General features: G+C 49.1%; 1 protein-coding gene across 1 annotated transcript; it reads right to left on the bottom strand.

The window, feature by feature from the left end:
• Nucleotides 1-2,007: 2,007 nt before the first annotated feature.
• DYRK2 (dual specificity tyrosine phosphorylation regulated kinase 2) lies at nucleotides 2,008-12,173 on the bottom strand. The gene is made up of 3 exons (XM_059936438.1): nucleotides 11,723-12,173; nucleotides 11,008-11,156; nucleotides 2,008-3,935 (listed from the first exon to the last, which is right to left on the bottom strand). Exons 1-3 carry the CDS (start codon nucleotides 11,769-11,771, stop codon nucleotides 2,328-2,330), a joined length of 1,806 nt encoding a protein of 601 aa, XP_059792421.1. The 5' UTR covers nucleotides 11,772-12,173; the 3' UTR covers nucleotides 2,008-2,327.
• Between the last annotated feature and the right edge of the window lie 1,658 nt (nucleotides 12,174-13,831).

Here is a 13,831-nt window from a genome sequence, read left to right as displayed (position 1 = left end):
ATAGTCACAAATGCATTGTTGGCATCTTAAGAACCAGTTTTGTGTGGTGAGGGAGAAGACAAGCAGTATTAGCCCATTTATAAATTTTCACATGGATAATCATTTTATAGGGATATTCATATTAATGGCAGGCTCAGGTTCATACATTTAAAACTAAAAGTGAAAATCTCGAGAGTGGATACGATGGAAGAGGAGCGCTGGAACGGGAAAACAGCCTTAATGTTTTTGTTTATTTTAATGACTTAAAGACGCTAACCATCATTAAGAGGCTTGCGGTTTTACAAAGCCACTTCTTATGCCTTTAAGCCAAAATTTTAATAATAAATACACAATCTTTAAATTCTAGAAGCCACTGGTTGGGGGGTATCATCACATGAGCATCATTTAAAATGCAACTTACTAACATTATTGCACTTCCACAGATTACACAGAAATGTGTACAACAGGCTAAGAATTTGACTAGGGGAAAGAAGCTATAATTTCTAAAAACAGAAGTATAAATTAATTTATCAGTGACACCCTTAAATAGTAAAGCAAATATCAACACCACTATCTTATTAATAAGCTAATCTTATTACTGATTTTTTTTGGCAAATATCTGTAATAGTTCCTGAGCATTTTTCTCCACCATCAACTGACAAAGCCTCAAGATAAGTGAAGTGTTTTGTTCAAAACTACCTTTTTTTTCTTAAAAGTAAGAGAAACTGTAGGATTAATATTAAAAGAACTTAACCGGAAACTTTCTTGGCCTCGCTGGGGACCATGCTTTAAGTACTTGTAAATCAATTTACAGGCAATCAATACAATAATATCTGTGCATATAAAAGTGTATTTATCCTAATTTATACTACCCAAAACCTATTGTCCAAACAGGCAGAAATCTTTCTATATTAAATTGCACATACTAAAAAATTTTTTCCACGTGCCTTGAAATTGATATATATCACTGCTCATATATTAGTGATAAAATACTGAAATTTTCACTGTGAAAATAATTATTATTCAGAGGAGAAAATATTCTTTTACCTAACTCTCACTTTTCCAGGTAAAGTGTCATTCCCACAAAAACAATCAGTGCAATCCAAACGAAAGTAAAATAAAACAGAGGAATGCAATGTCTGTGGTTCTTCTAATGATGCATAGAGTAAATCAAACCATTTAACTTGAGGCTGAACTGTTCCTCCTTCGAATTTGTTGTTAAAATTGGCCTTGCTGAACAAGCACAATGACTTCTGTTCATGAAGAGGATTTTCAACCCTCTCTCTTTTTAAAGAGTTGATGTTTTCCCAGGCTAAGAGAACCTTACTGTGGCACGTGAAAAGTGTGAACTCAGTCTAATCTGCTAAACCGTCTTTGGAGCTATGGAAATCCCCACCTTAAGTAGCTAGGCTGTTCTTTTTTAAACTGGAACATGAAAAGATGGTCATAATCACAGCTAAAATGTCTCTATTCTGTATTAGGAGTCTGGGATATATATTTGAAGGAAGAAAAAGAAATTAAATGTAAGCAACAGATGTGTGGTGAAAGAAGAACAGCAGGGAGAAAAGCAAAGAGAAGGGAGGAACAGTTCATGTAATACATTTCTAAATTTAGGTGCAAAACCAATTTTGTTAAACAAGGCTTCTTTGCAAAACAGCTCGCTGATCACACTGGAGAATCTGGAGGAACACACGTTTCCATTCATCCACCAGGTCTGCTTGGCCGGCCGTTAGAATGTCAGAATGCTAACTGGGCATTTCAACTGTGGGGATTTGATTTTGTCTTTGAGCACTATTTTAGGGGAAAATCTCTAAGGTGCAGTTTTTCTTAGAATATCATTTTCATCCTGACCATTTTCCTCCCACCATCACTACCACCTGGGTAACTTATGGCAAACGAAAGCTGGACAGGCTGCACCTGTGCATGACCCTGAAGCGTGGAGAGAGAAGGGGGGCCTTCGGAGGCAATCACCTTGGGGAGAGTATACTATGAACCATGAACACGTAGTGAATGTCTTTGACACCAATCTGTAGATGCGCGGCAGTCATGACGTAATCAATGGCCTGCCACTGATGTTTATTACTCTGCCACACTAAATACAGTAAGGCTCATCGTACTTTTAGAACACAAAAACAGTTTCAGAAAGTATAAAAACTTAAAGCATTGTCCCCATGTATTTTATAAAAACAAAACGAACAACTTTCTTACATTAAAATAAGTGCCAAAAAGATACAAATGAGTCGAGTTATTGAGCAAATAAAAACAGGTCTGAGCTACTCCTTTTCAACCCAGTAAGGCTCAGCAATGTCGTATCTTTCAGAATTACCAGCATCGGGGGGGTACGGAGCTCAGCTAACAAGTTTTGGCAACACTGTCCTCTGCTGAATATTCCCATTGGCATCCGTCATCTGTGCCAAATTAGTCCTCAGTTTGGAAGCTGAGCTGGAAGGTGGAGGTAACTTGGAAATGGATGTGATAGCACCAGTGCTCTCGGTGATCCTTTTCACTGACGTCTTCTCCCCCGTTGGAGGCTTTGGCAGCCGCCTCCTCAGCCAGGGATGCCGCAAAGCCTGGCCAGGGGTCATGCGAACCGCAGGATCCCATTCCAAACACTGTTTCAAGAAGTCAAGGAAAAGGGGATCGTCACACCCCTTCAGTGCATTCCCCCACTCTCTGCTCTCCGGTGGGCCCCTCAGTTTCCCCCTCCGGGAACGGCCTCCGTTGAGAACCACGGAGCCGTCTGAGAGAGTCGTGACGGTGCAGTAACGGGGATAACCCTTGGAGCTCACAAAATTTTTGGCTCGTTTGGATGCATCCAGCAGTTTCTGGGAGGGCATGCCCAGCAGTTCAATCATACAGGCCAGCTGGTCCCCTTCATCTTCCCCAGGCAAGAGGGGGTATCCAGTCAGGAGCTCCGCCAGGATGCAGCCCAGGCTCCACATGTCGATGGGCATGCCGTACCTGGCGCCGAGGATCACTTCCGGGGCCCGGTAAAAACGGGACTGGATGTACGTGTAGACCCGCTGATGCTCGTAACAGCTGGAGCCAAAATCAATCACTTTAATCCCGCTTCTACCCTGCTGCTTCAATAAAATGTTCTCGGGCTTCAAGTCACAGTGAATTATCCTGTTTTTGTGCAAAGCATCCAGGCACTGCAGGATGGAGTGGGCGAACTTGCGAACCAAAGGCAGGCTGAAGCCCTGGAACTTGTTCTTCTTGATGAGCTCGTAGAGGTTCATGCTGAGCAGCTCGAACGTCATGCAGATGTGGCTGCGGAAGGTGAAGTTCTCCAGCATGTGGATGACGTTCATGGCGTTGTCCTTGTCCTGCTTCCGCAGGTGCTCCAGGATGCGGATCTCCTCGGCCGCCTGCCGGTGGAAACGCTTCTCGTTCCTCACCATCTTCAGGGCCACGTGCTGGTGGACTTTGTGGTCGTAGGCCTTGACCACCTGCCCAAAGCTCCCCTTCCCAATGACCTTGAGGACCTCGTACCTGTAAGCCACGTGATCGTGAGGCACCTGCACGTAGGATCCCTGGTCATCGTCGTAGCCACCGTTGTTCGGCCCGCCTGTCATGCCCTGGCGCTTCTTTGCGTTTGGACCCAAGAAGTATATTTCAGGGTAGCTGAAAATCTCATGGTGTTCAAAGCTGCTTAGTTTCTGCATGTATTGCTTCATCGCTTGCTCGGGTGTCATGGGGGTGGCTTTCACCTTCCCCATGCCTTCCAGAGACTTCAGAGAGGTGGAGCTCCCCTGCCGCCTGTGGATGCTCTCCAGCTGCCGCTCCGGCACCGCCGGCAGCCCCGTCTTGCCCACCGCTGTAAGCCCATTTGGTTGTGTTGTGAGCACTGTCCGCTTGTTACTGTTATCCTCAAACAGCTGCTGAACCTGGATCTGTCCGTGGCTGTGGCTGCCGACGTGTAGGTGGTCATTCATCGTGTGCTTACTGCCGCCAATCTGTAATTCAGAAAGGGCACATCAAGAGAATGGAAGACGTCTGTCTGTTCGAAAGGGATCTTTTATAAATCGGCGCCCACCCCCACCTTTACAAAATCCAATTCGGTTTGAATTTACAGCCAGAATCGGGTTTCTTAAATGGAAAGAGTTGCGCACGCAGGAGGGACCTCACGCACACGCCGGCAGGGAGAGGGGACGTGACGTGGACAGCCTCAGACAGAAATAAAGGCAGAAGAGGTTGGGGGGCTGGCTGGGGAAGGCTATCCAACTTGGGATCCGGAAGAAAAAGACCCCCATAGCTGCTACACGTAACAAAGAGTCTGCTGTACGTGTTTTCGGGGCTCTTAGAGTAAGTCCTCAGGGGAGGCAGAGACCATGCCTCTTGCTCATCATCCTCTACCTAAGATTTAGCACAGGGCCTGGGATATCATAGAGGTGCCGTACAGCCCATACTTGATATCAAGGTGAAAGAGGATGCAGAAAAAGCACGAACACGTCGGCACTCTACTGGCTCTCCCGCCCCCAGATCGTAACATTTTTCACACTTCACTTAGTGGCTTCTTTATTACCGTGAGGGCAGGGACCAGGTCGGTCTTGTTTACTACTCCTTCTCCAGTGTTTAGCTCTATTCTGAGAACACTACTGTCTTCATTCTCGGTCTTCTCCACTACCTGAAAATCAAACTAATTACACCTAGGAAAGTGCATGATCCAGAAGCAAAGAAAATTGTACTTTTAGGCTGGAAAGTTTCCCATGTAGATGTGCACTCTGTAGCATCTTGTAAACCCCAAACCTATTTTTAAGTTTCTGGGCTTCACTGGCTGTGATGACCATTTAAGGCCATTCAGCCCAACAATCCAGCCGCCACCCTCTTTTGGGCCTTCCTTTGGTCAATGGCTTGGCTCTCTCAAGACATGTATTTCTCCCGGCTGCTGGGATACTCAGCTTTCTGACAAGGAATACAAAGTAGCCATTTCTATTTCAGGCACACATGCCATCCACAAACATTCCTGTCTGAACAAAACTGATGGCATAAGCCAAGGGGCCCCAGCCTTCCTACTGAGAATCTACTTGGGATTTCTTTCAAGCATTATTATGGCCAAGAGATGAGGGGTAGAAGTGGAGTAGCAGCCAGGATCCCCTCCCAGTTAGGAATTCTTGCCAGCCTCAGACAATCACTCAGAAGTCTTAAAAGCATCCCACTAGATGATTTTTATATGAAAGCTTAAAGATCAACTTGCTGTTCACAATCCATCTCATTCATTCAGCCAGTGTTAGCTGAGGTCTAACCACACATGTGGCAGAGTCCCTGCCCTTTAGGAGCTTACAATCAACTAGCTGAAGTCCTCTACTGTCAGTATTTTTCCCATCATCTCCTCCTAAATCCTACCTCTTGGGCTTTACGTATCACTAAATGCGTAGAAGTGCTCTGTATATGTAATATCATAATTCAGGAAGTGGTTTGGGACTATCTAGATCATAAAATGAAATTCCAAGTCCTTCTTACTAGGAGACCAAGACCTTCAAATTTTCTTTAACTGACACACAGCATGCACAGGACTATCTGAGGTATGCACTTTCTCTCTGCAATCTTCTAAAACAAAGTAGAATATAGTATAGTACTTGGGCCTGTCTGAAGTATGACTTCATTGACTGAGAGATTTTATTTCTCAGATTTCTGGAAGACTTCTAGTTGAACCCTTTCATTAAACTCACAGATGATATTCCATGCTAAGTGAACTTATCTTCTGTCAGGTAGCTGGACAGGTTATTTTATCCTCGTTCTATGCCAAAAGCAAAGTGGTTCATAAAAAGGCATTAGGAAGTCCTGGGTATATACACAAGTAGTACAGGCTTGTCCATGGATTTTTGTTCCCAAGCCTCACTCTCTGAGCCTCTCCTCCTCTCCACTATGGTCTTTCAAGCACCAGGGAATGAAAGGACCTGAAATTAGAAATATATGTCTCCTAGAGAACCACTCTCTTCAGGGCAGCTTGGAGAGATTTCAGAAGAAAAACCGACGTTACCAGTATACATGCTACAAAAAGCAAGAGGCTTCACTGGGGACAAAATTAACGTTGGGGCTTTAGGAACTCCTAAAAGGAGGACAAAGTAAAACGTTCTGAGCTTCAGAAACCAACTTCAATTTTTCCAAGAGCAATCTTAATATTCTGCATAATTCAAAATATCATCAAAAAAAGCTAAGTGACTAGAACTAAAGAGAGTGTGCCAATTAACTGGATCACCGCCTGTCTTTCCAACTACCTTCTCTTGGTCTCCTCCACAGCAGCAACGAAGGAGGGTTCCAGAGTTCCCCAGGGTTCAAGCCTCAAGTCGCTGGTGGCTTTTCACTCCCGTAACTCTCCCTGGTCGACTGTGACCACAGCCGGGGCTCCAGCGACCCCCCAGGGGCTGACATCCGCCACATGTGCACCTCTAGCTCAAAGGAGCCCGATCTATGTCTCCCGAGCTCAAGACCCCCCCTGTATCCGACTCCAGATCAGCTACCTTTCCCACAAGCAACTCAAACTCAACTCATGCTTTTTCTACCAAAACCATTCCCTCCTCCCACAACCCTCAATTTCTGGTCAACAAAAGGCTTCACCCCCGAATAATCACTCTTGTCTCCACGTCTCCCACACCTTCCCAAGTCACTGCGGAGCCCCGTCATGCCTATCTGCCCCACTCCCCCCCCACTGCCCTCCATCCACGCTGCCTCACCTCACACTGCTGCTGTCTCTCACTGGGACAACCGAAGCAGCCTCTTAACATGTCCCCTTGCTTCTAAGTCTAGAATTCCTCAAGCCTCTTCTCTCCAGGATGCTTCTGGAGTTACCACTGAAAAGTGTCACTCTGACACTGCCCTTGCTTTTGCTTAAGGCCCACACAGGCACCCCATTTCCACAGATAATATGAGACCTCACAGGCAAGAACATGAGGTTCTCAAATGTAGAGCCTATAGGACCCGAGTCCTTCCAGTATCACCCACCACTGTCATATTCTCTCCGAGAATAAGCTGGATTCCCCAAGACCCATGGAGACACCACGCTCTTTGACACTCTGTTTTTGGGGAGGTTATGTTTCATAATGGTTAGGTGCCCAGGGATTTTCAATTAGATGCACGGGAAATGAATCCTAGCTCCACCACTTACTAACTGTGTCACCTTGGTCAATTTACTTAATCTCTCTAAACCTCAGAGTCCTTATCTGTAAAAACAAGGTAACAAAGCTACCTCATTAGGGCCATTAGGAGGATTAATAAAAGAGATAGAGTGCTTAGTATAGTACTGAGTAAAGGAGAGCTAGAATTATTGTCCTTTCCAAATGCTGCTTGGAATCTCCTTCCTAACCAGGACTACGTGGTAAACTCATACTCACCCTTCAATGCGCAGTTCAACTCTCACCTCTTCTGTGAAATGGTCCCTTTCCCTTCCAGGGTGCTTATACAGCACTGATATATTAAAACACTTATTTCGTTTTACATACCTGTTTTCACACCTGATGTACCCACCTGGCTGTGAACAATTCCAGGGTGGGGTCACCTCTTATCTTTTTAAGTCCTTATTGACATCAACCCAACATACAGTAAGTACTCAGTCAATTTCTGTTGAGTGGAAGAACACATGTCCATCACTCCTTGTTAACTCTCACCTCTCTGAGTTATTCTTAAGAACTTAATAACTCTTAATAACTCTTGAGTTATTCTTAAGAACTACCTTTGTACCTTCATAAGAAAACATGAAGTTAACACCCAGGGAATTGGGACTTGTCTCCAGTGACCCAAGTCACAAGATGTTAGGCTTGCATTGCATCAGCAGAGACTTGGAAGCAAATGACAGCCCATTAAAGAGTACTTGTAGCAGAAGAGATCAACTAAACACCTAAAAGTGACATGTGGAATCTTAAAAACTTTCCAGATGTTAGGGAGATTCATTTTGGAGGCGCTAGTAAAGGAGGATTTTGAGTCTTAAACACTGTGGGACTCTACAATCACAACCCAGGTCAGAAGCGCAATTAACTGATCTATAAAAAGGGAGGAAAAAAGCCCTAGAAATGCCAAAACATTTCCACAATACATATGCCAGGACGACACCATAAACTTAAGAATGTTTAAAACCTCTCACTCACTTTTTCCTATTTGCCAATGCCTACCTAGCACAGTGCCTCTCAAATTTAAAAATACTGAATGAATGTAATTGTTAGATACCTACAACGTATGGGTTGAAGCAGAGAGACCTCCAAAAGCCCTCTTTGACCATGACACATTTTAGCATTAAAAATTATGTAAGAACAATAGTCTAGTCAATTTGGTAGTTTTAATGTCTTCCAAAAATAAAAGGGAAAACAGCACATACTTCACTGTGTTAACATTTCTGGGAGTTTTAAAACTTTGCTGAAGTCATCTTAGAAATGCTGTATAGAGTTATGGGAATAGAACTGAGTCCAAAAAGATTGGAATTCTAGCTCCTCAAACACATTGATGGTCTGTGTGGCCCTGAGTCAAATGTCTTTTTCTTCTATCAAACATAACTGTTTTTTTTTTTTTAATGGGAATATTCATTCTTCTTTAACTCCAATTATTTTATAAAGGTAAAACTGGTAATTGGAGAGTGCTTTAAATATTAAACAGTTATGAAAGTGATACAATACTAATATTTCAGAATTTTAAAAATAAGCACATTAATATCTCCCAGACAACATTAAAAAGAAAAAAACTAATAGGAATCAAAATAGTTATTGGGTACACTTTTAGGACAGAGATAAAATGACTAAGTATAATATATCCACAGAGATAGGGTACAAAAGGGCAATGCACTTTATCTACCAACTACATCATTTACAAGAGAAAATATGGGCAAACACAATGAGATTATTTTCCTCTCCGTAATGCCCTTCCCCCTACCCATTCAAAAATAGCTCTTCCTAGTTGTAACTGCTGTGAAATTAAAAACTAAAAGCTTACAAAAATCTGAAAGACATATGGACACATGGATCTGCTAAGGTTCTTGCATTTGTAACAAAACGAATACAATTTCCTAGAATTAACAGTCAAGCAGTGTGTTAAAGCTGGACTCAGGAGGGCCTGGGCTTTAGCTCCAGCCTTGATAGGAATTGGCTCAGGAGTCTTGACCAAATCAGTTCACTTGTCTGACTCCTTCCTCATCTGTAAAATGAAGGAGTAGAACCAGATAAACTCTGTGGTCCTTTTACTTGCCTGTTTGAGGAAGTCTGCAGTGATGTGCAAATAAAATCAAAACTAAAGAACAACCAAAACCCAAATTCATGCTTTCAAAACCAAGCTTCTAATGATCAACAGCTTACTGAAGTTCAGGTAAGTTAATCACAGGTAAATCTGGTAGATACCACAGCAAAATATACGCACCATCATTAGGAGTCCCGAGAAGCACCCACATATCTTTTCATTTCTGGTCCACCACAGGCTATTCCTCTAGTATCATTTTCTGTCATCTCATTACATATTTCAGTTGTAAAGAGGCTCTGATCAAGCAAAGCCCACCCTTACATAACTGGAAGCCGGATGCAAACCAAGTAGTATTTCTTTTCCAGGTCATACCAATTCATGTGATTACATTCACACATGGAAAAAAACTGGATGTTTTATTTTCCAAATTGTCAGATGATTCCAAACCAAACTGAAACACCTAAACCCAATGGCAATTTCTCAACTAAAACATCACCGTGACAAGAACATTCAAGTGTAACACACAGAATCAACAGCCTACTGATGCTCTTCCATTAACCACAGCCCAACAGATTGGTTAACTTCTGTGCAGTGAATTCTTAGCCCCTGGGTCTAGATGTGTCAGGAGAGACAGAAAGGAGAAGGAGAGAAAGAAAATATAAGAAGAAAACATGTTCCTGGGGAACTGTGCACAGACGTCCAGGTCTAAGAGAAAATATTCCACTCTAGCCATCCGCTTATAAATTCTCCCCATAAACAAGTTTCCCCATAACACATGACCCTCAGAGCTGCTCCTCTGAAGGCTAGAAATGGCCTTTTCTGCAAGAACTTAACTTTCACTTGGCAAACAAAGCCATATCCTTAGCAAGCACCCCTCATACAGAACCATCTTAGGCAGTTCCTCTGGAAGATCCAATCGGAAACAAGACCTTGGAAGCCATCAACTCCTCCAGGGCACATCTCCCCTAGGCTGTCAGCCACCATCCAAGGGCTATCTCTGGGAGCCGAGAAAAGGTATGTACTGAAGTCCAGTCCAGTCTACGGCCATACCACCCTGAACGCGCCCGATCTTGTCTGAAGTCAAGCCAGCTTGCTGATCTCTGCAGCCACCAGCCCCGCGCCGAGCTCCCAGTTCCCTCTTGGCCCTCTGACGGACCACAGCACCTGTCAGGTGCCCATCCCTTCCCACCTCCTTCCGAGGCAAAGCCGGCCCTTTTCTTGTGAATAATATCCAACTGCAGAATCCTACAGGGGTGGCGTGTTGTTTTGACTGCTGCTGCGGCTCTTATTTTTGTTAACGTTAATTACAATTTCTGCTGTGCTCAAACCTGTAGCACTCATAAAACATGCTTCCACACGCGGAGGACAATTGTCGGTGCTCCCTGCTGGGTAGAGCCAGGCCCAGGACGCTCTTTGGGGCATCGATTTTCCAGGCAGGACGGCCTGGCTGTCCCCTAACACATATGTGTTTCTATAAATACCCACTACCCAACGTGGTGGTGGAGGGGCAGGGATGTTTATCGGGTCAGGGAAAAGGAGCTCGAGGAAGCAAGGACGGGACAAAAAGGGGGAGAGGGAGCGAAGAGAGAAGGAAAGCGACCAGGAGGAAGTTCCGAGGAAGAGGAGCGCAGGGGTGGGCGGGCTCCGGAGGGGAAGTGAGGGGCCCACGCCACGAATCCTCCTTTGTGGCTGCGGCTTTGGGCTCGCTCAAGTTCCAGAGGGCGGCGTCCCGGAGAGGCCACTGGCGTGGAGACACTCGCACTTCGACCTCTCTCCCCTCTCCCGCCCGCATTATCCCCCAAGTCCGGGTGCCTGTGCCCCGGGCCCCTCCCGCCCCTCTCTCCCCGCCGCCCGCGGCCTGGGTCTTACCGTGTGGGCTGCGGTGGCAGCGTTGCTGGCCCGGAGCGGCGGCAGGGCGATGGGGGAGGGCGGGCCGGTCCCCACTCCGCTCCGGGGGGCCCCCGCACCGAGCCCCGGGGAAGCCTGAAGCTGGCGAACGGCGCTGTCCCCTCCTCGGCCTGGCAGCCACGCGCGGGAGGAGACAAAAGAGGGTCAAGGGGGAGAAAGTCACCCGGACCTGGTGGCCCCGCCCCACCCCTCCAGGCTGCGGAGCCCGCTCTCCCCGGGGCAGAGCCGGGGACCGTGAACGCGGGCGTCCCGGAGCGGCAGGAGGCCGGGGACGCAGACACCCGGCGCTCCCGCGGGGCGGGGCTCGGGCGGCTGCAAAGTTAAGTCGGGCCCCTGGCGCGCAAGCGAGTTCGCGACCCGGCGGCTCACGTTGCGGGCGGCCGCAGGCCTGGAGCAGGGCTGGACTGCCGACCCGGGCGCCGCCGCCTCGCAGAGTCCCGGGCGGGGGAGGCCCGGGACGGCCCCCGGCCGGCTCGGAGGAGCTTCGGAGCTCGCGTGTAACAATGAGCGGAGCCGAGACGAGGGCGCGCCGTCCGCCCGGGGGACCCCGCGCCGCCCCGCCGCGGCGCAGACTTTGTTCGAGGTCCCGCTGGTAGCGGGAGCCCGCGCCACGAGGGCTGGCCCGGGGGCCGCGGGGCTGCGCGCCCGGGGCGGCGCGGGGCCCGGGCCTCCTTACCGGTCGGGTAGGCGGCGGGAGCGGCGGCCGAAGGTTTCCTGGTTAACATGGCCGCTGGAGAGGAAAATGCATCTCAGGGCTGCCGTCTCCGTCTCCGCCACCGCCGCCGCCCGTCCTACTGCTACTTCTCGCGGCCGCCACCGCCGCGCCTCCTGGTCGTCCCTCTCGCGGATCTCCGGCTCCTCCTCGCCGCCTCCCGTCAGCTACAGCCAGACACACACAGTCCGCTGCATCCCCTCGGCCCGGGCCCGCCGCCGCGAGCCCCCCACTCTCCTCGCCGCCGCCGTCCTCCTCTTCCTCGGGCGGCCGCAGCACCCTCCGGCCCGTGCACATGCCTCGCCCTCCCCGGCGCGCCGCAGGCCTCCCCGATTCCCTCACATAGGGCGCGGGGGAGCTGGCTGCGCCGCCTCGGCCGACTGGCTCGGGAGCCTCCTCCCGGGCCCGCGCACGCGCGCCCCCGCGCACACTCGCCAGGCGCCCGCGCACCGCGCGGCCGAGAAGAGCAGCCCCGCCCCCGCTCCCTCAGCCACCGGGCAGGCCCCGCCCCCGGACTCCCCCACCCCACCCCAGGCCGCGCCACACACTCCCGCGCACACCCCTCCCCGACCCAGCCGCCCACCGGAGTCCCTCCCACCCACTCCTCCTCCCCAGCACGCACCCCAGTCGTCGGCATGGTCACCCCTCCACTCCCCCGAAAACTCTGCAGCCTCCGCTCGCCCTTGGCCTCCCCCTCCGGCCATCTGCACGGTTCCCCTGCTGACGGCCTTCTCCCCTCCCCGGCCTCGCCCGCCCCTGCAGCACCCCTCCCCTTCCCTGCAGCGCAACCTACCATTGCTTCCCTCCCACCGAAATCGCTGCAGAGACCCCCCCTCCCCTTGCGAGCGCACCCCCAACCATATATGCATTTTCAGCTTTCCGAACCTGATGGCTGCTCACCGACAATACTGCCCCCCCTCCCCGCCTTCCGGGTCCCAGTGGCTTAAGCACCTCCTCTCCCCAGCTGATCAGGTAAATAACTTAGTTGTGCCGGGGGTCACCTCGGTAAGGAAAGTCCAACCCTCTGGAGGGCCGCGCCTTAGCCTGGGGACCCCGAGTGTGGGCCAAGGAGGGGGCTGCCCTCCCACCTCCACCTCCACCACACACAGTCCCTCCCCGATTTACTGACATCAAGTGACCGCTCTCCAGTCTCTAGGACAAGGGGATGCAGAGAGGCGCGTGTGGATGGTTGCCGGGGAAGCAGTTGGCTGTGGGTTGCTAGGCAAAAATAAACATCAGAGACGCCTCCCATTTCCTTACAACTCCGAGCCTTTCCCCTGCGCGGCCACTGGGAGAGGTACACCTTCCCGAGCGACACCTTTAATTCCTCTCCTCCCCAGACACAAGTCTTTTTCCCCTTCCCATCCAAGACACGGAGAATTTCCCTGTCCTTTGAATTTGCCATATACAGCCTCTCTTTCCCTTGCAGACTGAAAAACTACTTGCCCATCTCACACCCGCGTCCTGTTGTCTGTGGCACATGCCTTTGTCCAAAGGTCACAGGTTTTGTCACTTCAACGGGACGGTCGGGGGCGGGGGGCGGGGGGGGGAAGCCCGGCAATTCCGGATGACGGAACCGAAAGTTTGCCTTGCACTTTCTTCCCCAGACGTGCCTGGTTTCTGAAGTTCTCCTGCGGACCTGGGTCCGTTATGATCTGTCCTGTTTATCTGCTGCCCCTGGCTGGACCAAGTGTGCAGGCCTGAGCTAGTGCAGACTCAAATCAGAACGGGGACCGTCGCCTCTACTGTTTGCAAATTGTCATAGCAACCTCCCAGCAAGATCACCCTCAGCTAAATACAAATGCCCCAAAATGAGTGTTTCAGAGTTACAGTGTGGCCTTCTCAGAGTCTCCAGGGCTCCTACAGGGGCATCAAGGACTGAGGGTGTTGGCAGAGGGAACAGGTGGCAAAGAGTAGAACTGTGTCTAGTAATATGTCCCTCTAAAAAATCCTCTTGGTGCCTTCTCCCAATAAAGTAGAAACACAGTGAAACAATCAATCCAATAATAAACCTTTACAAAGAAGAGTGATGACCTGATCTGGTCCCAGCAAGAGATATTCCCCCTTGCTTGT

The sequence above is a fragment of the Balaenoptera ricei genome, chromosome 10, assembly GCF_028023285.1.
Source record: "Balaenoptera ricei isolate mBalRic1 chromosome 10, mBalRic1.hap2, whole genome shotgun sequence".
In the NCBI taxonomy this organism is placed as follows: Eukaryota; Metazoa; Chordata; class Mammalia; order Artiodactyla; family Balaenopteridae; genus Balaenoptera; species Balaenoptera ricei.
This window is presented reverse-complemented; position numbering and strand designations above follow the sequence as displayed.